Source organism: Hibiscus syriacus, unplaced genomic scaffold (genome assembly GCF_006381635.1).
Source record: "Hibiscus syriacus cultivar Baekdansim isolate YM2019G1 unplaced genomic scaffold, ASM638163v2 tig00110384_pilon, whole genome shotgun sequence".
NCBI classification, from domain to species: domain Eukaryota; kingdom Viridiplantae; phylum Streptophyta; class Magnoliopsida; order Malvales; family Malvaceae; genus Hibiscus; species Hibiscus syriacus.
Window position 1 is genome coordinate 846,698 of NW_024062715.1, and position 24,310 is coordinate 871,007.

The window sequence follows — 24,310 nt, forward strand, 5'->3', positions numbered from 1 at the left end:
CTACGTGCTTGTCTAATCTCTCAAACAAGTCAACAACTGATACATCCACATACCCTGGCACCTTTAGAAAAATGACTAGCCCGTAAATCCCTAAAGCAAACAATTCAAACTTTTTTCTCTTGTTAGGATGTCGATCAATTACTTTTCTCAAAGCAGTCCAAGTGATACACTCACTGTCTCCTTTCTTCTTGATATTTTTAACGACCCATTCTTCACTCATTCCAGTCATAAAAAGTAATTTCTTTTTAAAAGAATGAGTATTTAGTGGTTTGGTGTATATTATGTCCATTTGGGACCTCGGATTACAGATCAAAGCATGATACTTCTCTATAGTGGGCGTCAGATCCATTCTTCCAAAAGTAAAGCAACTATAAGCGGGATTCTAGAATTATGCAATAGCTCTAAACATGTTTTGGTCAATTGAGAGATCCAAGAGATAAGAGATATCACCATATAGTTGATAGAACAATTATTTGTCAGCTACTTCCCATCTTCCCCATATCTCTTTTAGCTCGCTCAGATCGTTTTGACATACATTGATATGGGTGTAACCAACCAAATCTGACACGTATACTGGCATCAAACTATCTTCATTGGTCATCTGGGACTGTTCAAACCATTTTAGAACATCCGTATTGTCTTCGACCTCTTTTTGAACCCTTCGTTCCATATTACTAGCCTTCTATATGAATATCGATCATGAATCAACACCATGGAATGGATAGTGTAATGCAAGAATGAAATAAGGAAAAGACAAAAGAAAATCAGTTAGTAAACATAAAGAAATTAATCAGAGATAATAATTTGTTAATGAATCCTACCATCACATACTGGCTACCCAATCATGCTTTAGCATATCCTACTCAAACATGATATCTACTCTCATGCTTTGTTTGAACATGAAAAACCTAACCTCGAGTTATCTAGTTCGCATGCTTATTCGATAAAAATAAACCTAACCATATGATCTCTAGTTAGCATACATTTATTTAGAAAGCGAAATTAAATAACTCAAAAAGCTTTTCTTTGTGTACTCTTCCTCACGGGATTTTTAAATCTCAGGTCAAGCTCTAACTAGGCTCGGATTTATATGTTTACTATATGTTGGGTTCGGCTCTAAAGTAACAGGTTCTTGAATTGTCCTTGTCGGTGTTCCCTTGGACTGCCAGACCCTCAATCCTGGCACATCACAAGCTTTTGGGATCGAGTTCAATTCGAGGAAACACACCTCCTTATGTCCGTGCGGAGGTGAATACCATCATGAGAACCATAAGGCGTGAACTCTAGGAGCGATTCACTATCCCATACGGAGGTGCAAACTACATGAGGGAACAGTTTCCCACTCCTACTTAAATTGGACTGAGCGGGGTTTTTGCTCATGTTATGATAATGAAACTGTGCAGTGTGTGAGTAAAAGCGAAAAACAATACATAACACAAACTTATTCCTCAAATCCAAAAACACACAATTAATCTGAAAACATTAGCAAACAAGTCAGTGCAACTATTTAGTGGTTAATCAAATGAAAAACAAAAATTTATTTAAAACCAAACAAGGGATCAAAACCCAAATTAGAATGAACTTGTATCTTTTATTTGCAAAAACAATTAATTAATCGACTATCGACCTGACTCTCTAAAAAAAGTCCTAGTGGAGTCGCTAAACTGTTGAAATGATTTTTGGATTTTCAAATAACACATTTTTAATTATCTTTTGATTAATTTTTAATTAAAAAGTAATGTGATTTTAAAAAATTTATCGTTTCAAAAAATTTGGTATTCCCTTTAAATAAAATAAATACCAATCTTTGATTAGGGTGTGATTGGGCACCCAAAAACATATTTTTCATTTTAACAAAACTATTGATTTTAATTAAAACAACAAATTTACGGTTTGCATACCAAAAAAATGAGTCCGGGAGTCGGTTACGCGTGGGGAAGGATTAACACCCCCATCGGTATCTAGTCGATTAATTAATTGTCTTTGCAATGAAATTTACAAGTTTGAATTTAATATAATTTATGATCCCTTAAAAAAATCTTGAATGTTAGAATGAAAACGAGTAATATTTAATTATTTCCTATAGAGAAAAATCGACCTCTCATACCTTGAGACAATCGATTCTTACTTCAATCAAAATAAAGAAATATTACGGTTTTATCGTAATATTTAAATGCACAAAATTAAACAAATTAAATTAAAAATTACCAAGCCTTTTAGAAAGAAGAAGAATATTCGATTACTTAAAGACATCGAGATCATAACTTAGATAAGTTCTAACGATATTTTCTCAGAGAATTTAAATAGACGAACATTTCTTGTTCTCGTTCTCAATTTTTAGGTGTGGTCAAATTTTAGTGTTTCACTTAACGAGATACATCCTTGTTTTAAAATTGTCAGAAATATTTTTCTCATAAGTTAAGACAGCCACCTCACGTCAACTTTAAAACGAAAAGGTATTACCCTTAGTCAAATTATTTTATATGGGTCGAGTAATTCTTGTGGAGGTATCATGCAAGTTAACCTAAAGAATGTCACATATTTGAATGAATGAAGGAACCTAAATATATTCGAAAGGATACATGCACACGCAACTGCAACCATATTTACATATATATAAATTATAAACATGTTAAGGATCCCTAATATCCAAGATTTAATTAAGCCAATATATGTAGGTTATAATTATCCTTAAATACCCTATAGCAGATGTCATTAAGGGTCTGTTTGTTTCACTGAAAACATTTTTCGGAAAATGAATTCTGTAAAATGTTTTACAGAAATGTAAATCATTTTCCAGAAAACATTTTCCAGTGTTTGGATGGTACATTGTAAAATGTTTTACACTGTTTGGTTAATTTTTCTGAAAACAGTTTTCAGAATCTATTTTTAATAAAAGCATACATATTTGATATGTTTTATTCTTTATTATTTTTAAAGGTTCATTTTTTTATAAATAATTATATTTTATATAAATTTGTATTTTAGATAATATTAATAATTTATGTTGATTGTGTTATAAATACACTATTTTAGGTTTATTTTATGTAGGGTTTATAAAAATATGTATTTTAGGTTTATAAAAAACAGAGAGCTAATATATTTGAATTCATTTCACTCAGTAACGAGTAATTTGAACTAATCTTAATAACTAACAATCTTGTAATACAAGTAATCCACCAAGTAACTTAACCTATAAAAATTTAAGGTGAAAGTAGATTGTATTACAAATTGAATTACCATTCATCATGGTTTTGCATATTTTTGTAAGCTTCTAGTGTGTAAAAGACTTGTAATGTCCGATATTTGCATATAGGATTAATTATCCAAAATCATGAATCAGAAATCAGGGATATGCACAATATCTTCAATAGCCTTGTCGTCTTTTATGGGTACTTTCTTCCTCTTTCTTTCACATTGGGGTTTATTTGCTTTAAGCTCATCGCGGAAGGACCTCAACAGACGCAACTAAATGTTCGTTTCTATGAGCAGAAAATGGAAGAGAACACATTTTATGTTTCAATGGAACTGAGCAAAATATGGATCAATATGATACATACCTCAAAGAAGTAGCTAAACGTTCATTTCTATGAGCAGAGAATTGAAGAGAGTAGATTTCATGTTTCTATGGATATGAACATATACAAATTGGCTACTTTGAACATGTCCATATGAGATGTACCTCGAGGCAGTAAATGATCATTTCTATGAGCTGAAAATGGACGATAATAGATTTTATGTTTCAATGGACCTGAACAAAACGAGCTGCCTACTTCTAACTTGTTGATATAAATAGACCTCAACATATTGATACCATTCGGCTACTTCTAACCTGTTGATATGAAATGGACCTCGACGAGACAACAAAATGTTTATTTCTATGAGCTGAAATTGAAGTGAATAGGTTTTATATTTGTATAAATCAGAACAAATATGAATCTACTACTGTAACACATCGATATGAAAGAAGCAAAGTCTCTCTCTCTCGAAATAAATCACTACTTAGAAGATGATAATGGTTGTCAACGTCACTAACTCAAAATAAAAGCATAAAAGAAGAAATAAATCAATTATTTGAGATTAGTGACACACTTACCAGAAACTATGACATCTCCCATGGTCACGGATTTACGACCAGTGTGGTGTGCAAATAGCTCAAGGTCCTTTTCCAGCAGACCTGCAACTCAAGCAGCCGAATGGTTCATTGGTTCAGGGGAGTTTTTTTTATAATAATGTCAAACAACAAATGCAGAAACAACTCTGACGTTGTTAATACCAAGTTCATAGATGTTCTTAATATAATAGCAATGATAACCTCCAATAGAGGCCGCTTTTGCAAATTGACACAAAATCAAAATAATTTATTCATTCAGCTATACCATTAAACCCAATAAAACAACGATTATATAGAAACCAAATCCAGTGAATTTGACAATTAAGATGTTTTCAAATAAAAATAAGAAAGTAGAAATAACATAAAAGGAAAACTGAAATAGAAAATAACAGAATGTTGCGTATTTATCGATGTATTTGAAGGCCAAATCGGCGATGCAAGCTACAATTGGTTGAGAAATCTCCGTACCGTTTCTCTTAGCTCTGCTTCAATTAGTTGAAGATTTGAAAATTCAATTCAGTCCATAACGGAAATTTTGTAATATTTTATTTAAGAAAAAGAAGCCGGAAATAAGAAACGGAATTGGGTGAAAAACGGACCTTCGTATTCGGCGATAGAGATGGCAGAGAGACGAAAGCGATCTCTCAAAAGATCAGAAACTGAGTTGTCGTCTTCCTCTTCATCTTTCTCGAAATCGCTCCTACCTACATCGATTTCCATTTTCGAATCTAGGGTTGTAAATTCCCGACCTTGATAATCAGATGTAAATGTTAAAACAACAATATGAAGAACTGAAAACCAGCCTCGTCGGTGAAAATAAAAATGGAGGTCTAGAAAGATGAATCAAGAAAAGGAGGTCAAGGAAGATGAAAAGAGAGATACCTGAGAAGACGACTGCCCGCCTCGCCGGTGAGAAGGAGGCCACTGGATCGATCGATTTTTCGGTGTGGAGCAAGGGACGGGAGAACAAAGCTTCTTCTCGTTGTGGAGCAAGGGACGAGAGAAAGATGGAAAACAACTTACCCTTTTCCAAACGGTAAGTCATTTTCCCGTGTTTTCCTCTCCCTTTTCCATTGACTGTAAAACAAAATACGTTGACTTTGGTGTTTTACGGGAACCAAACACAGGAAACGGGGAAACATTTTCCGTAAATGTTTTCCCCAATCAAACAGACCCTTATGATTGAAAGAAAATGCTCACGATGTTGCATTCGCTATACACGCACAAATATTCATTACACCACACATATATACATATAACATGAAAACCACCAAAACATAAGTCATGACATATCAACATGCAAGGAACCAAAATGTAAATTAATAGAATTACCAACAGTGAAGTCAGGAATAAGCCCCAAAACATGTATAGGATTATAACGGAAGACTTCATAATGACATACCAAATGTATAAACAAGCAAAAAAACTTGACTAAAACCAGGGATAAAAAAAACGTTCACGAAATACAAAGGCTAAATTATAACTTCGAAATGCCTTGATTCGGGACCAAAACGAATTAGAGCAGAAATAACAGGGACCTCCAACCCAAATAAACCACACGCGCGGCTGGAACCCTAAGCCTCTTGAACGACACCGTTTTGGCGTGCTCTCATATAAGCTATTTTGGGTAAAAAAACCTAATCCCATTTTACATTTCTTTTCTCTACGCACAGTCGCATCCATCATTGTCTAACCCCGACCGTTCTTTCCTACACTCTCAGCTCTCTTTTCCTTTTCATTCTTTCTTCTGCTAAAACCGGTGGTCACCATTGCCACCATCACCTAAAGGCTTCGACTAGAACCCAAATTGCCCTGGATCGCCCTGTATAAGACCCGAAATTCAAAGAAAGAAAAGTGACTCTGAAAAACGACTGAAAACAATTACCTTTGATGACTCACGGGCATTTTAGTTCTGGGTGACGATGATGGTCCTCTTCCGACGGGAAAGGTAAGGCTTTTGCCTTTCATGGTTCTCTTTTCCTTTTCTTCGGTGTTAGGCTTTTCACTCATAAAAGAGAAGAAATTTCTCTCATTTTTTTATTTCTAGTTTTTGGTTTCGATCCCTCTGGTTTTTTGCTAGTTAATGTTATCTGTTGATGATGAAAGAAACGAGGATTGAGGAGTTTTTTGGTTTCACACTCTTGTGTTCTTGCTCGTTTTCTCTCTGGATTTTTTTTCTCTCGTTCATTAATGTTCTCTAGATTGTCGATACCCTCTTTTTGATTGTTGATGGTTGCTATATATTTCCCCCGATGCTTCTTATTTTCTGTTTTTGCCTTTTCCCTTTTTGTTTTGTTTGCATACGCTGGAAGGACACCGCATGACAAGGGAGTTTCGTCCCTCCTCTCGGCAGTCTGGCATTGTCCTGCGAGGCTGTTGGAGGCACTCGTCCTGCTGTTCTGTCCCGAGTGGGGACTGATGGTCCCAAACAAATTTGGCCGCAAGGCCTCTGCCATTTCTACTGTGACAAATCAATTTGTCCTTCATTCTCTCGTACGAGAGAAGGCAACCAGTGGTGATCTGTCCTTTCTCGCTGACGTAGGGAACTTGCTGAAGTGGTCGACGACGACGTGGAACGATCGACGGTGGTGGAGACCTCTGGAATTCCTTACTGGTGACGGCGGCTGGGAATTCTTCTATGGTTTGGAACCCTACATATTGCTCACGATCTGGGCCGTTAGATTGGTAACAGATCTGACGGCTTAGATCACTTGGCGGAGCTGGATATAATAAATAGAAACCCTAATGGGTTTTAGGTTTTTTTGGGTCATGATCTGCTGGGCTTGATCCAGCTCGGGTTTAGCCACTTTTTGGATCTCTCAACCGGACTCCCTCAACCAGGCTGGCACTGCTGGGTCAGGCTTGTGAGCCTGGACACCTATCGTACCCTAATGGGTTTTAGGTTTTTTTTGGTCATGATCTGCTGGGCTTGATCCAGCTCGGGTTTAGCCACTTTTTGGATCTCTCAATCGGACTCCCTCAACCAGGCTGGCACTGCTGGGTCAGGCTTGTGAGCCTGGACACCTATCGTACCATTGGTCTATTACCTTCAGCCTGGAATTCGGACTTGGACCACTTCGATCTTGATTTTGGACCTCAACCTGCAATTTTTGAACATATAATATAAATAAAATGAAAAATAATAATAATAATGATAATATATATATATATATATATCATATTATAATATATTTACATAGATTTTCAAAACTTGTATACTATATTATTTATCTATGTATATATATATATATATATTCAAAACTATATTATATATCTATTTTTAAAACTATATACTATATATATATTTATATTTTTAAACTATACTATATATTTATTTAAATCCATATACTATATACTATATATATATTTATATACTTTTTTAAAATTATATATTATATATAATAATAAAATTAAAGTAAAATAAAATACTATAACCAAAATAAAATTATAAAGAAAAAAATCCTCGGACAAGAACACGTGTCTACACCACTAATTCATGATTTGCACAAATTCTTTAAAACACAATTTCTTTTCTCACAGAATTTTTTCCTTCTCAACAAATCACAATACAAACATATAAACTCTAAACGTCTATTTATACTAAGATAAACTCGTCACCACGATATGATGAGTTTTCCATAACTAATCGTTTATGGCAATTTGAATCAAACCTTTGTCCAACATTTAACCAACAACTATAATTTTTAAATTCAAATGAAACTCGCCATCTCGAGGGATCAAATTCCTCCTATTAAAAATAAATTTAATATATATATATATATATATGGTCACTGATTTCAAAAAATATAAGATACAATCACTTTTTTTTTTATTTAATTAAAATATGGTCACTCTCATTTTTATTTAATTAATATGTGGTCACCCTGAGTTAACTGTCGTTAACAACAGTTAAATATTTTGATATAATCACACATTTGGTTCCTCTTATTTACATATTCTCTCATTTTAGTCATATTTTTAATAAATTAAAATAAATAACTCAAATCGAATAATATCACATGTCATGTCACATAGGGGTGTTCAAAAATACCCAAAATGATTGACCTGACCTGTCAAACCGCCTACCCAGTTAAAAATATCGGGTATTTATAATAAAAATACTCAATTTTCCAAGTCGGGTACCCGACCTACTATTTTTTTTAGGTTTCTGGTTCTGGCCTAGGTCGCAAAATGTTGGTTAACCGGGTACCCACCGACCCGATATTTGATTTATTATTATTATTATTATTATTATTATTATTATTATTATTATTATTATTATTATATATTAATTTTTTTCATAATTCTCAAATTATTTCACTCTAACATTCTAAAATCCTAATATCTTAAATTTGACACCATAACATTTTAAATTCTTAATTTCATAAATTATTTCACATTAACATTCTAAATTTTTTTTTAAATATTTATTTTAACTTCAAAACATTAGATATTTAATTTTATTTATTTATTTTAATTTCTAATTAATTTTATTTCAATTATGTAATTTGAATTTGAAACTTTATGTATAGATTATATATATTATAGACTTTTTATAACATCCTAATCCAATCCGACCTGAATGTCATTGAATTACGATGTCACACAAAACCACGTGAGTGACTAACCATTTTTTTAAACATTTCATGAAGGTATCATCCATAAAATTTAATTATCAGACAAATACGAAATATAAGTGTTTAGTACGGGGGAGCTCCTGACATAAGTGTCCAAAAATATTAGTAATTGAAATACAGAGTTACAACTGAAAATGTAAATAAGTGTCTATGACAGTACATGCCCTCTAAGACTCTCGAAATGTACTTTGAAGAAATCGAGTCTGGAATCCAAGTATGGCGAAGAGCTTCTCAGTTGGCACCGACTGACCTACGCACAAAAACACATTCTATACGCTGAGCTCACAAGCTCAGTGCCACATAAAATAACCTTGTTGTACTACATGCATCCAACATATAAGCATGATGCATTATAGTTATGAGAAAATGCAACACTCAAGAAAACGATAAGTATCATGGTGTAGTTCGGGGTCATACAACATCGCTGAACTCACACCCCTCTTTACATACAACATCTAAGAAAGACCTGGGTCACCTAGCATCAGTATCTCCTTAACACCTGGATCAAGTCCGGATCATGAAGCATTGACACTTACCCGACTAGTCTACTCCTCTAGAGTACTCGAGATATGTCCGGGTCATGTGGCATTGGTGCAACATCCAACTAGCGTTTAAAGTACCCAAGCACTAGATTGGATATATCCAGATATTTTATACACGTAAACGCTCACGTTGTTAAGTAACTCAAGTGTCCTCGCTGTTTCCTCAAGTATCAAGTAAGGATAATTTTATGTCACTTTATTTCAAAGCGTTTTTAGTTGAGTTTGATCATTATCATTAGTTTTTGGATTTAGGGTTTAAGTAATTGGGTAAATCAATTAATGGACCAAACTGAACTCATTCAAACATGTTGAGATCAAGACAACATTTCATAACACTTTAGACCTCTACTGAATAAATTTTCATCTTTTCACATCGGCAAAACAACGAAGGGATCGATCATTTCTCCCGATAGATCAATCCTTTTCAAAAGGGATCGACCCATTGCACAACAAAGAGTTTGGGATCGATCCTTTTTGGTAAGGGATCAATCATTTCCCCTAAGGGATCGATCCTTTCTGGAAAAATTACTAGTTTGTCGGTACATGCCTATTTGAGTCACCAACTTCCATCCAATTATTTCTAGGGACAAGATGAACGTTTGGGTGTTATAAAATCACAACATATCTTTAAAATACATAACAAAACCTCTTTCATGCCTTAAACCCCATCTAAGTGCAAACAAAGGCTTATACACACAACATGCATCAAAGCTTAACATTTTGATCTACAACCAGTACGAGAAAGTTAGAAATGTGTTACCTCACTCCTAAGAGTTGTAAAAATAACCTCAAAATACCCAAGCACTTTCTTCTCCTTGCCTTTGCCCTTGGAGCTTTCACCTTCTCTTACTTCACAATTTCAGAGTTGAGATGTTGAGTAACAAGTTCCCACCTTTAACTTGGACACAAAGAGAATGATTAGAGAGTTTGAAAGGGAGGAAGAAGACAATGGTGATGGAAAATATGATGGAAAAGCTTTTTCCTATTTTGGTGTTTTAATATACTGTGACTTCACCCAAAAATTAAAAGAAATTAGCCTTTTGACCAAGCTAGGGAAAATTGCATTCCTAGTCATTGTCCTTTGGTGTTCAAATCAAAAACACACTTTTTAAACCTTGTTAGGCTCAAGACCAAACCAAAATAACCATGAATTGACCCCAAAACTTTTAAATAAATTCCTTAGCCCATTTAAATTCACTCGATTTTTTACCCAAAACTACTAACCTGGAAATCAGGGCGTTACACTTTTAAATTTTAGAATTTTCTATATAATTTTTTTAAAAATAATATAATTTGAAAAATAAAAAAATATGAACTGGGTACCAATGACTCGTATTCTATATAATATAATTTTATATATATTAACTTAAAAATAGTTTTATATTAACTTATTAAATATATTTCATTATTAACTTAATTTATAAATATTTTATTTTTATTTTCATTTAAAAATATATAATTTATTTTAAAAGTATGACTGAATTGAGAGAATATATAAATAACATAGACCAAATGTGTGATTATATTAAAATATTTAAATGCTGTTAACGGTAGTTAAATCAGGATGATTACGTCTTAATTAAATAAAAGCTTAAGCTATCATATCATATATTTTTTTAAATTAATGACTAAAAATGAATAAAATACAAACATAAATGATTAGTTGTATAGTTAAGCCTTAAAAATTCTATACGAGGCCCACATACGTGGACCTATTAAAAATAACATTAGGTCAAACTCGTTACTTAGACGAGTTTATCCGATACTTTAATATTTATTATTGATATCAAAACAAATTTTTAGACACTCTATCGGATCAAATAATTTTGAAGCCTGGATTATTGAGCCGAATTTACTGGAAATACCATTATTTGTGAATGTCTTGAATTGTCTTTTTGTTGGCTCTCCCGGAAAGAAGAGTACCGAATTAAATTCGATGTAATCCAATACTGGTCATATCTTATAATGTTGGCATAGCAACTATTACATTTTTTGTTCATTCAATAATAACCCATGTGAAAATTCATCCTTGGCCAGACGTACGACAACATTTCGAAATCAGAGCAGAAAAAAATATAAAAAAGTCGGTCATATTCTCAATTGGCAAGATTTTATAGGGTAGTGTGTAGGGGTAACGATCCCGCCATTTTGATCGGGTCTTGGATTTAATCATTTTAGGTCATGTCATTTTTTTCTTGCAAAATTACTGGGATAATGTTTCTTAATTTTTTAATTTCTCAAATAATGTGCCATGAAAATTATTTTTCAAGATAAGCAGTTTGTTATAGCACAATGCGAAGATGTTGAGTGATTCGTGTGACCTGTTGAAGATGTCGAGATTTCTATACGTTTATAAGTCGAATCCGAGCAAGGTGAAGACGTCGAGTGATCCGTGCACCTTGAAGGTGAAGACTTGAGGATTTCCATGCGTCTTTAACACATTTCCCGTGCTCCTGCAAAACTTCATCACTATCATTCGTGCAACACAACTTCCTTGATGTTGCATGCTTGTGGAGCCTGCTCCCAGCACGTGAATGGGTTATGCATGCAAAGTTTATTACAGTACGATGTAGAGAAATTATTAGTTTCTTAGGGTGCATAGAAATTATTACTTTGGTTGGGTTGGTTAGGGGTTATAATGTTATTATATTGGAGTAGGTATAATTTGTTTACTTATCTAGTGAAGAGGAGTAAAGTGGTTGACCAACATCTTTAATATTATTCTAGAGACTGCCAAGATGCCAGAGGAGTGGAGAGAGTCTACGGTGATACCAATCTATAAGAATAAAGGAGATCCCCAACGTTGTGGCAACTACAGAGGTATTAAACTACTAAGCCATACCATGAAGCTATGGGAAAGAGTGATAGAGGCTAGGTTGAGACAGGTTACTAGGGTTTCGGAAAACCAATTTGGCTTTATGCTAGGCATGTCTACTACAGAGGCGATTCATCTACTTCGACGGCTTATGGAGAAATATAGGGGAAAAAAATAAAGATCTTCACATGGCGTTCATTGACCTTGAGAAGGCGTATGATAGCGTTCCCCGCGATACAATCTGGAAGACATTGGAAACGAGACGGATCCCAATTGCTTATATCCGTGCAATTCGTGATATGTACTGTAGATCTACTACCTACGTCAGGACTACAGTTGGCGACACCGATGCCTTCCCGGTGGAAATCGGACTCCACCAAGGGTCAGACCTTAGCCCTTACATCTTCGCTTTGATTATGGATGACATCTATTGTGCGACACCAGACGGTGTTCCATGGTGTATGCTTTTCGCTGACAACATTGTCTTAGTGGCTGAATCAAAAACTGAGCTGAATAGTAGACTGTCTACCTGGAAAACAACTTTGGAAGAAAAAAGACTAAGGATCAATATTGAAAAGACAGAGTATTTATGTTCAAACTTCAGTGGGAACCAAAACGATGAAGACGTAGAAATATGCATAGAAGGACACGTTCTCCCCTCAAAGGATTGTTTCAAGTACCTAGGGTCTATGATACGTAAAGATGGGGGTGTAGATGAAGAAGTTTCACACCGTATAAAGGCGGGATGGCTAAAGTGGAGGGTTGCTACTGGAGTTTTGTGTGACAAGAAGGTACCTCTAAAACTTAAGGGAAAATTTTATAGAATGGCAATAAGACCAGCGCTGCTGTATGGATCAGAATGTTGGGCTATCAAGAAGGATCACGTAAGGAAGATGGAGGCCGCAGAAATGAGAATGCTTCGATGAGTGTGTGGTATGACTCTATGGGACATGACACCAAACTCTTCTATTAGGATGTCCTTGGGGGTAGTGCCTGTATCCGAAAAATTGAGGGAGGGAAGACTACGGTGGTTTGGGCATGTCCAAAGACGACAACCATTGGATGCGGTTAGGAGGGTAGAGTCGATTACAGTCGACGATACCAGAAGGAGAAGTCGACCAAGGCGGAAATGGGAAGACTGCTTGAGATCTGATTTAAAGGATTTAGCCCTTACTGAGGACATGACCTCTGATAGGAAATTATGGCAACTTAAGACCAGGGTAGCCGAGTAGGGCGAGTCACATCCATTGGGTGTATCATCTTTGTATTCTTTTAATGCCTTTGTAGTAATTTCATTACTTATACTTTTTATACGTTTCTGTCATTGGAATTAATGAAGGCCTAGAACTAAGGTAGCGGAGTAGTGTTGCCTTAGTTTTAGGTTTTAACCCATTTGACTTTATCCATTCTTGAAGCCTGCTATCGTTGAATTCCTTGTATACTGTTCTTCATGTTTCCTCTTTATAATTTTGGACGGGTCTTACTTTTCTGTCTATATGCAGATATTTTTACGCAGGGGTGTATTTGCAGGGATTACTTCCCATTACAGACGTGCATATGAAGATTGTCCAACTACGTATTTTATTTATTTATTTAAACATGCATTGTATTTTATCTTTATTTTTAATTTTTTGACTGTCGGAAGTCTTCCACGGAAGCTGCTCTCAACCTGGCATTTGGGGACAGCTTACTACCCTATCTCCCCCTTACCCCATTACATATGGGAATAGGGTTTTGTTGTTGTTGTTGTTGTTGTTGTATCTAGTGAAGGCATAAAAAATGTTTGTGTAGTTTGAAAGAGAATAAAGAAAGTAAGTGTTGAAGAAAACAATGGAAGAAAACAAGTGGGATATCAAGCATGTTTATTTAGTTGACCATTATCTTTGGGTGATGATCGGTATATTCGTTCAAAATATATGGTTGTAAGTATACAATTTTTTTAATTTCTTTTATTGTTATGTTTTATTTTTTTATTCAAATTAATTTAGGTTAATTTTTTCCATAGATTTGTTGAAGTATGACAACACAAAATAATCTTCTAAGATTAGATGATCGACATATTTCTTCTCATTTGAGAGCGTTGATATTAATATTTAATAATATTTTTTGAGAATAACTTATTGAAAACAAAGAATATTTTTTTATGATTAATTCAATGGATTAAAAAATCGCAAGAAAATGAGCTGGAACACCTTCGATTACGAATCAATGTTTGTGATGAGTCACACGATTTTATTATCCATAATTTGAAATTGATTGGATTTTATGATGTCACGTTTGTTTGAGGCTTCAAGTTGGTCCCTGGTTTGATTAGTGCGTTGATTGAACGATAGAGACTTGAAACTCATACATTTCATCTACCATGTAGAGAATGCACGATCACTTTTGAGGATGTGGCCCAACAACTCGGGTCCTAATAAATGGGATGGAAGTGGCGAGGAAAAATGAAAATGACCATATTGTTGTTTATCAGAAGTTCCTCGGGAAGATGCCACCTAGTTTAAAAGGGTCGCATTTGAAGCTATCATAGTTAGAGAATAAATGTAAGCTCGATTGTTATACTACCGATGAATACGTTATATATGCAACTCGAGCATATATACTCCAATTGATTGGGGGAATTTTCGATGTCAGATAAATCTGGTAATCTAGTTCATATACAATATCTCCCATTATTGGACTTATTTTGGGAAACTGGTAAAATAGTTAGGGATCAACAATATTGATGTTCTTGTACCGCGAGATATGCAAGGCGTCATTACTCACAAATAATAAATCTACAGTAGAAATCGATGGACGTATGATGTTGCTACAGTCATGGGCTTGGGACAGACTTCCATTTTTAACATCGATTAGTCAAGTTAAGATTGAATTTCCTCTTGCTGGAAGGTAAAATTTTGATTTAAAATATTAGTTTGAATATATTTATTTTCTTGAATATGGAAACAATTATCTAATATCATTTTTTGGTATACAGATGGAGGCATAAAATAGAAGAAACGAGGTTGACACATAATAATATGGAGATAAGAATGAAGATTGACATTAAAAGCAAAAATGAGGTATATAATATTTATTTACAATATTATTTTGTTTTTGTTTTATAGTTTATTTGGAGGTCATACGAAAATGGAGAAATAATATCATCCGTGTCGCCACATGCGCACACATATTTGGGAGGGTTGTGAATATTGGTGTGATGTTACACCCTAATACATTTTGCTTTTGTTGAGTACTAGAGGGTTAATAGAGTGTCGAGGCAGTTCAACTTCCACCACCCTATTCTGCGAATTCTAGAAAATGATGATGGTTTCCACACAATAGATGCACTGGGCAGGCCCTAGTTGATTGGGTTACGAAGCATGCCTACTACATCAATCTTTGGAACAATAGAGTAGTGTTGATGTTGACTCTCACTCCTATTCAAGATGATAACTTCGATTTGCAAAATTTGGCTTACCATATCTATTATTGGGATAATGGGAAGTTGTATTTGACAACAACCATAAAAAAGTAAGAGATTTAAAGAATATACAAAAAAATTAGCAAAAGTAGAAAATCTAGACTGCGTGGGAGTTCAACTCAATATGAAGCAGAAACAGTGCCACTGGATCAAGCGTTTGATGATTTAGGTAAAACGCGATCAACATGGCAGTCGTAGGACGATCATATGAATCAAAGATCGAGTCCGGTCACATGGGAAATGTGTAATACGATAGTAGGTGACGACTCATCAGTTCATTAAGCTTTTGATGATTCGACTGTTACTGCCTAGACACCTGAGTTTGTTCCACCTCCTCAAATGCCCATCTACGATCTCATGTTTGGATTGACATTTGATGATGACATGACATCTATGATTTCAAATATGACTATTTGTCATCCACCAGAGATGAGACAGCAGAGTGATTCACAAGAATTTACAATACTGGAGAATATGCACTTGGTGAATGAACATGTTACCTATGATAATCAGACTCTCGAGCAATACAATGACCACAATGAAATCGACGAGCCCCTCGACATTATTATTCAACAACACCTCGTCATCGACAAGAATTATAAATGTTTCCTTGATCTTTGTATGAAAAAATTATTATTAAATAAATGAGATTTATTAACGTGATGCAATGAAAATTATATTGATGAAATCCACCAATAATGTGGCATGCACAAAACACATTGATGTGGAATTTATTTAGATTTATTAATTTGATGGTACAATGAAAATTATATTTAAATATTAAAAATAAAAATTAAAGATTTAATTTAAATATTAACATAAAAAATCAAGTACATTCACGCTCCTACACGCCCCCTGCTCGCTGTCATGCTGCAATTGTGCAGCAAACACATTCATTCAAACAATGTTTTTATTGTACACATTCATTCAAGCTTTTGGGGAAGCATTCACATGGGGATAGAATGCAGAAGCTTTTTGGTTTTTTAAAAATACATGTAAATTTTGGTTTTTTTATTAAATGCATGTCATTGCATGCATGTTTTGGGAAGCATTCACGGGGAAAATCATTTTATTTTGATTATTATAAATAAATGTTAATTATTACTAATATTTTATTATTAAAATAAAATTTTCTTCAAATGACGATTTATATGTTTAAATTTATATTTAAAAACATTAATTCAAATAGAAATAATATTTACAAACATTCATTCAAATACAAATATGCAAGAAATCTAAGTATTACTAAGCCCTGTATCGTGGTATGTTCGAATATTTTTTTTCGAATGACCTTCACCCCGACATAATCCACATCTCTCTGTTTGACCTTTCTCTCTAATATGGATATCCATACTGGTATGAATACGAGTGGACTCAGGTCGTCCTTTTAGACTTCTACAAAGAATTGGATTGGGCAACTATTAATCGTGATTTTGTTTATGCTAATATGATTCATTTGGAATCTGCTTGAACTCGTAGTTGTAAACAGATAGAAGCACTCATCAACATAGGTGTATGTGTTTGTTCCAATATGCATACATGCAGCGACTACATAAGCACATGGATATCTCCAAGCTTGAAAGCGACCACAATCACACCATCTTTGTCATAAATCAACTCTAAATGTTTCTCGTTCTCCTCCTTCATTATGACGTATGCATGCAATGACAATAACAGTATGTCCAATTCATGAACAAACATTGATGTTGTCAATCGCTCATTCGCTTGCATTGCTTCCACCATTGTATGAGCCCAAATTTGACCTCTATTGATCAGACAGTCAATCTCCTTCCATTTATTGGACCAAACTTTAGCCAACCTAAAGTAGGTACCTTTCACCACACTTACTATTGGGAGATTTCGTGTACCTTTTAGTACTGAATTAATGGCCTCAACAAGGTTTGTTGTCATGTGTTCGTATCGTCGACCGTTATCATATTCCTGTGACTATTTTTCTAGAGGGATTTCTAAAGCCCATTCCAAACCCGTTCATCATACGCCCACTTCAAATTCTCCAACCTCTTATCAAAATTTGGTTGACGTAGTTCATATCCTGTTTCATAATATATATTGTGTTAACTTTAATTTAAAAAACAAACACAAAAATGGATACAAATGTTAAAAATAAACTTATCCATACTGACTATCTTACTACGAATGTTGCTATTATGAAACTTATCGATGTAGTTCTTACCAATATGGAGAATACAATATGAATGATATGCGTACAGAGGTGTTCATCGACTTCCTGGTCGTTCAATTACTGCCAAAAGCCCTATTCCTCGATCGGATATCAAGCACACTCCATTTTCTTGAACAACGTACTTACATAGATTGGTCAAAAAGAAATCACAAACCTCTATTGTATCTTCTTCGACAATGGCGAATACTATTGGAAAGATATTTCGTAAACCATCTTGTACAACTAATATATTTCTAGTACAACCACATACCATCTAATTAGACTAGATGTTTGCAAAATGGAAATCCTTCAATGCATGGCTTGAATGCCCAAAAGAGAATATGGAATATTCTCTTGCCTTGAAGAAGTTAATCTTCTAGGTTGTATGCAGGCATGATTTGAGATTTCAGTATGGTTCCCAAGAAGAATCATTTCATAGCTTGTAACAAATTCGGTAGTTCATTGTATGATGTATCCCAATCTCCATATATCAACCTCCTTGTCTTCTCCTTCACATACCAAACAGGTTTGTATTTTACATTGTATCCGAACTGGTCTCAAATAGATGCATCTAATACTGAACAAGGGATCCTTGGGTTTTGTTCAACCAACACCTTCACATATTGACATATTACATTGGAATCTAATAGTCGGTGATCTTGTTCAATAGAGCTCTGTAAACATGTGAGAGGACCATTGTACCTTGCAATGACCCAAACATCTTGCCTAGGTATTTTGGACACTCAGATCAACCACTTACACTTAGGGCCATATTTAACACACTTCGCATATAGAGTTTTCAAGTTGGACTCTGCAACCATGTAATTTACATGGCCTTTTACGCAGTATTCTTTAATCTCCAATGTAGCTTTTTTTCCTCTGAATTTCTTCCTAATAGATAATTCATCCGAGTTTTTGAATGATTCAGTTACATAGTCTAAAGTCAAATGTGGCATCTATGGGAATTCAGGTGCCCTCATTGCATCATAATCTATCTCGTAAATGTGCGGTAGGTTGATACGATGTCGAATATTCATCATTCGCCAAATCAACTTCACCACCATTAAAAATATTGTCATCGTTAACCAAATCAGGTCTTCAATTTCTTCATCTTTGTTCGAATCATCATGTGTTTCTGCTGGAATATTTAAAGCTCAAATTAGACAACCGAAAAATGTACAAGGGGGCGAATTGACAAAATTTATTTAGGAAGTGAGGAGAATGAAAAGATAGATAATTTTGCACAACGATTTATAGTGGTTCGACTTCTCAACTAAGTCTACCTCCACTAACTTAGCTCATCACTAAGGATTTTCCAACAAATTCACTAATTTGTTCTTTCTTTTTCAAGGACAAAGAGATAACCTTTACAAGTCTCCCTAGCTTTTCAAAGGCTTAGCTAGAACCAAAACCTCATTACAAGGTAAAGAAATATGAGCAAAGAAAACCTCTAAAAGGTAGGGTGTTTACAAGAATTTAGCTCACAAGAACAAAATATTTACAAGGGAATATGAATAAAGAGTGAAAAACTCTTCTCTTGTGTTTGATTGCTTGGATAGGTGTTCTAACCCTTCTTTAAGTGCCTTGAACTTGTATTTATATGTTGGAATGAGTTTGTGGTCGTTTCTATCCGTTGGGAGTGATTCGGAGCCGTTGGAGGTGTTTTCTCTGTAAAATAAAACTGCCCAGTATAGAGGGTATCGGTACTCCTATAAGTAGTATCGGTACTACCTTTGTTATTCTTAAATAAAACTAGCCGTTGGATCTGACAGTATCGATACTAAGCCTACGGTATCGATAATACTATGTAAAGTAGTATCGGTAACCCTCTGGGTATCAGTACCATTTTTGCATTTTGGAATTTGAGCAATGCTGGTAGTATCGATACTACCTAGAAAGTTTCGATACTTATATTACCTTGGGTATCAGTACCACATGAACAATATCGATATTGTTCATATAGTATCGATACTGTAAGTACAGTATCGGTACTACGTACGTTGAAAATCAATTTTGTGCTCAAATTCACTTTTAATGGACTTTGAATTATTTTTGAAAACTTTGAAAAACTTTGAATAAATTCAATTCAAGTCCAAAAACATTTTCCCTTAATTTGTTATATCAAAATACAGTTCAACGGTTTCTCCCCAGCGATTTTCAGTGTCAACATCAATAGTTGTTTCCGGATGATGTATGCTTCTTGCCCATACTTTGATGTTGCCGATGTCCCACCGACTTCATTTGTACTTTCCAACATCGCCATAAAATTGTTTATCGACCTATATGTCAGGTCCTCAAACTCACTTCCAAAAGTCATTTAAGATAAATTTCCAACCACATTTTTTGATGAACCAAGAACATCAAATATCTTAAGCACCTCAACAAATATTTCAATAATTGAAATATTTGTTGAGTCATGTACTTCAATCATAGTTCTAATATCATCATATTCTTCAAGTGGTACTACAACATATTTGACTATATTGGGACATATCATAAACCTGTATCTCATCCCATCAATTGTAGCTTGTATTTTTCTTTCTATCATCTCTTTCATTTCTATAAATGTGAGGTCTCTTTTAAACATCATTTTTATAGGTCTTTTAGACTGAAAAAACACCAATCTCATTTTCCATAATTTGTCCATTATATTGGACAATCATGAAGAATTTATTGCTCATTTTTCTCTACATATATATATATATAGAGAACAAAAAAAATATTCTGGCAATATTTTGCTATTATTTAAATAATCATTAAATTTTTCTCGCGTATTTTTAATAGTTAATAAGGCAAAATGATCTAATTGTTTTATCATTTTAATCCAATTATTAAATCAATACTAACAGCTTTATCACAAGTCAAATAAAAACTAAAAACATTACAAAAATGATATACACATTTAACAGAACAATACGAGGTAAAATATTACTCAACAATATCATTTAACAAAAAATACCTGTAAATGAACTCAACAATATCATTTAACAGAACAATACGAGATAAACTATTAAATATTTATATAAAATATTTGATTACTTACTTGAGAAAACGAAAGAAAATTTTGTTAATATTTTTCTCAATTGCACCACCGAATGCTCATTCTTCCAATTGCTTGCTTCCTCTTTTAGTCTTCCTATTTTTTCTTCAAGAAGAGATTTCACTCTTTCACTCCTCGCTCTTTTTCTATTCAATCTAACACCCCAACTCATCCATATATACACCTAAAATTATTAGTTTTATGTAAAACTTATTTATTTCACACGTATAGGGGAATGAGAGCAGGCTTTGCAGGATTTGATTTCACTCTTTCATTCTTCACGGGCACGTTGCATCGAGGCAGTTGTGCTGCAAGGACGACATTGATGCAGCTTTGTAGGAGCACGGGAAATACGTTGAAGACGCATGGAAATCCCCATGTCTTCACCTTCAAACCTTTCTTTCTCTTCTCTCTTTTTCGGATCACTCGGCATATTCACCCTGCTCGGATTCGGATTGAAGATGCATGGAAATCTCGACGTCTTCAACAGATCGTACGGATCACTCGACGTCTTCACACTGTATTGTAGCAAATGACCTATTCTGAGAAATAATTTCCTAAGTGCGTTATTTGGGGAATTAAAAAACTGGGAAACGTTATCCCAGTACTTTTGCCCATTTTTATCTTAATAATATTCTATTTAAGTTTAATTTAAGTTACATAAATTAAATTTAGTGGTTAAAAAATAGTTCTTATTCTTAAAGATCATGAGTTCGAGCACTAACAATTGTAGGATATTTGAATTTTTATTGTTAAATAGCTAAAAGTTTCTAAAACATATATTACTATTTATAATCACTCTAATTTAGTAAAAAAGTATAATTTAAGCTTAGATTAAATATAATTTGAGTATATATTGGGTTAATATCATAATAATTAATTTTTGGATTAAATTAATACCAAATCAATTATTTTTGAGTTGATTTAATATGTAATTGATTAAGTATAGTTTAAATTAATATCATATTAGTTAAATTTTAAGTCGAGTCACTATATAGTTGGTTTGGATTAACTTTTGAATCCTTGGGTCAATCTAAATTAATTTGGATATTAGTCTTATCGAATATATATATAGTTGTTGATATATTATTATAAAACATGTTTTTATTGTCATTATATCATTTAGTCTTAATTTTAATTTTCAAATATTCAATGTTTTTAAATTCAACCATTATTTAGAGATAATATTTTGTCTCAAACTCAACCTATAAGATATATTATAGTTAATGACTTAAATTTTGTATTGATTGTAACCAAAAATTTATTAGCGACCTATTTTACTCAAGCAATTTTAATATTATTTCTCGATAACATTTTAATTTTAAACAACTTAATATTATATCTTAATAATATTTTAATTTTAAATTATAAATTAAAATTAAAATTTGTACATTATTAAAATAAACTATTTATTAATTTTTATTTAAAGAAGAAGACTTCGATTTTTGAGACCACTTGTTTTTAAATTGTATTAAGAAATTTAATACAATTAAGTTTGATATGTAGTAGTGGAGGGTAGATATTTGATTTGATTTGTAATTATATGTCATTTTTAATGTATGCTTTTTAGTTAAGTGATGCCAATTGAAATTAATCACATATGAATATTATTTTCTTAAAATTAACTATAATTTATTATTTTATAATCTTTATATCAGATCACATATGAAGATTATATTTTAAAAAAGGAAAAAATTATGTTAGATTATTAAATTATTATTAAATGTGGTTATTAACTATTGATATAATAAAAGATGATATTAAAATATATATCATTTTATTATTTTTTTAAGGGTATAATATCATTATTTGATCCGTTGACCGTCTAATCCGGATCATATATTACAGTGATAAAGGTGACCCTCCTAACTCAGTTTGTTCTATTTGCAAACACCAATATTCTAACTCCCAACCTTAATAATTTAAAACCTCGTCCCACTAGACCAATATGTGATTAATTTTGTGTTATATTCGAATCTATATTAAACTTTAGATCAAATAATTGTTTCTTTTTCTCACTCATTTTATTCTTATGTAATGAAACTTTATGCTTATATGATGTATATATAAAAAAATAAATTCTAGAGATTTTGCTGTGCCCTTCTGTTAATTTTTCTGTAGTTTCAAATTAAACACCGCTGAAGCTTAGCTGACCCAAGAATATATGCGTATAAGAATTAGATCGAATTATGGATTCTTTGTTTCGCCTTCAAATGTTGAAGAGAAAGAATTGAAATTTAGCAATTTGAATTGCGGAATTGGAAAAAGAATCGGAGGGAAGAAGAAACGAAAGCTGGATAATGAAGCCAATGCAGACGATACAGGATCTGATCGAAGAAGCCAAAGTACGTACACTTTGGTTGGGCATGGTCATCTTTATCGTCACTTATTTCTTGTCTTGTAAGTTAATTGATAAGATTCCAAAAAATAGTTATTTGCTTTACATCAGTTTTCTTTTAGATATTTAATCCTTTTTTATATATAATTTTTTAAGATACGATTCTTTCATTTTTTATCATTTTGCTACTTGATTTTCTTATGATTGTTCTTTTTTTTTCCTGGAAAGTTTTTCAAACAATTTCAATTCATTAGGAGCCGAGCCGGTTACACATTGTACATTAAATTTTAATTAATGGATCTTGTTTTGATTTTATATTAGTATTTTGTATTAATGTGGTCTAATTGCTGCATTTATGAGTTGGTTACGAGTAATTTTTGACGTTTTATGAGTATTTTTACTCTATCTTCTGTTTTGTTAATTGATGCAGATACAAGTAAATCAATGTGGATGAATTTACCTATAGCAATAATTATTGTTTCCACATTCAGAATTGTAGCTAATGAGGTTGAGTTCAAATGGAAAGTTAAATCAGCTCATCGGAAAACTTATTTATCTCATTTGGAGAAGAAACAGTTATCTGTGAATGATTCCCGTCTTTCTGGCTCACCGCCTCCAACCAAGTGGAAGCAGAAAATTGATTCTCCTGCAGTAGAGGCTGCTCTCAATGAGTTAACTGATAAAATACTTAGGGATTTTGTTTATAATTTGTGGTATTCGGAGATAACTCCGGATAGAGAAGCCCCTGAGTTAATACGTGCGGTGATTTTGGATGCCGTTGCTGAAATATCTGGAAGGGTGAAAGAGATAAACCTTGTTGATTTGCTTACGAGGTAGGTTTTTGTTTAAGAAGGTTTGTGAGTTGTATAAAAATTGGACGCTGTTAAAGCTCAATGCTTTCAAATGGTTGTCTGGCGTTTCAGGGATATAATTGATTTGATAGGGGATCACTTGGATCTCTATAGAAGGAACCAAGCTGCGATAGGTGTTGATGTTATAGAAACATTATCATCTGAGGAGAGGGATGAAAGATTGAAACACTACCTTATGGTTTCTGAAGAGCTTCATCCTGCACTGATCTCACCAGAGAGTGAGTACAAGGTGTGAGAGTAGTGTTCTGATGAATATACTTTCTGCCTTCGCATTTCAGGGGTTGCTTTTATTCACTTTTTATTTCTT

General features: G+C 33.4%; 2 protein-coding genes across 2 annotated transcripts in view; one reads left to right on the forward strand and one right to left on the reverse strand.

Annotated features, from left to right (window-relative positions):
- Window positions 1–3,339: 3,339 nt before the first annotated feature.
- LOC120122152 (protein MHF1 homolog) lies at window positions 3,340–4,834 on the reverse strand. Its single transcript, XM_039141378.1, has 5 exons — window positions 4,714–4,834; window positions 4,526–4,594; window positions 4,097–4,180; window positions 3,866–3,885; window positions 3,340–3,468 (listed from the first exon to the last, which is right to left on the reverse strand). The coding sequence occupies exons 1-5, from the start codon at window positions 4,832–4,834 to the stop codon at window positions 3,340–3,342; spliced, it is 423 nt and encodes a 140-aa protein (XP_038997309.1).
- Window positions 4,835–22,990: 18,156 nt separating this feature from the next.
- The window catches only part of LOC120122196, a 40,766-nt gene continuing 39,446 nt past the window's right edge, over window positions 22,991–24,310 (forward strand). Inside the window, exons 1-3 of the mRNA XM_039141400.1 lie at window positions 22,991–23,193; window positions 23,562–23,964; window positions 24,055–24,232. Of these exons, the coding sequence (XP_038997331.1) occupies window positions 23,094–23,193; window positions 23,562–23,964; window positions 24,055–24,232 (681 nt within the window). The 5' untranslated portion in view covers window positions 22,991–23,093. The remainder of the gene's footprint in view (window positions 23,194–23,561; window positions 23,965–24,054; window positions 24,233–24,310) is intronic.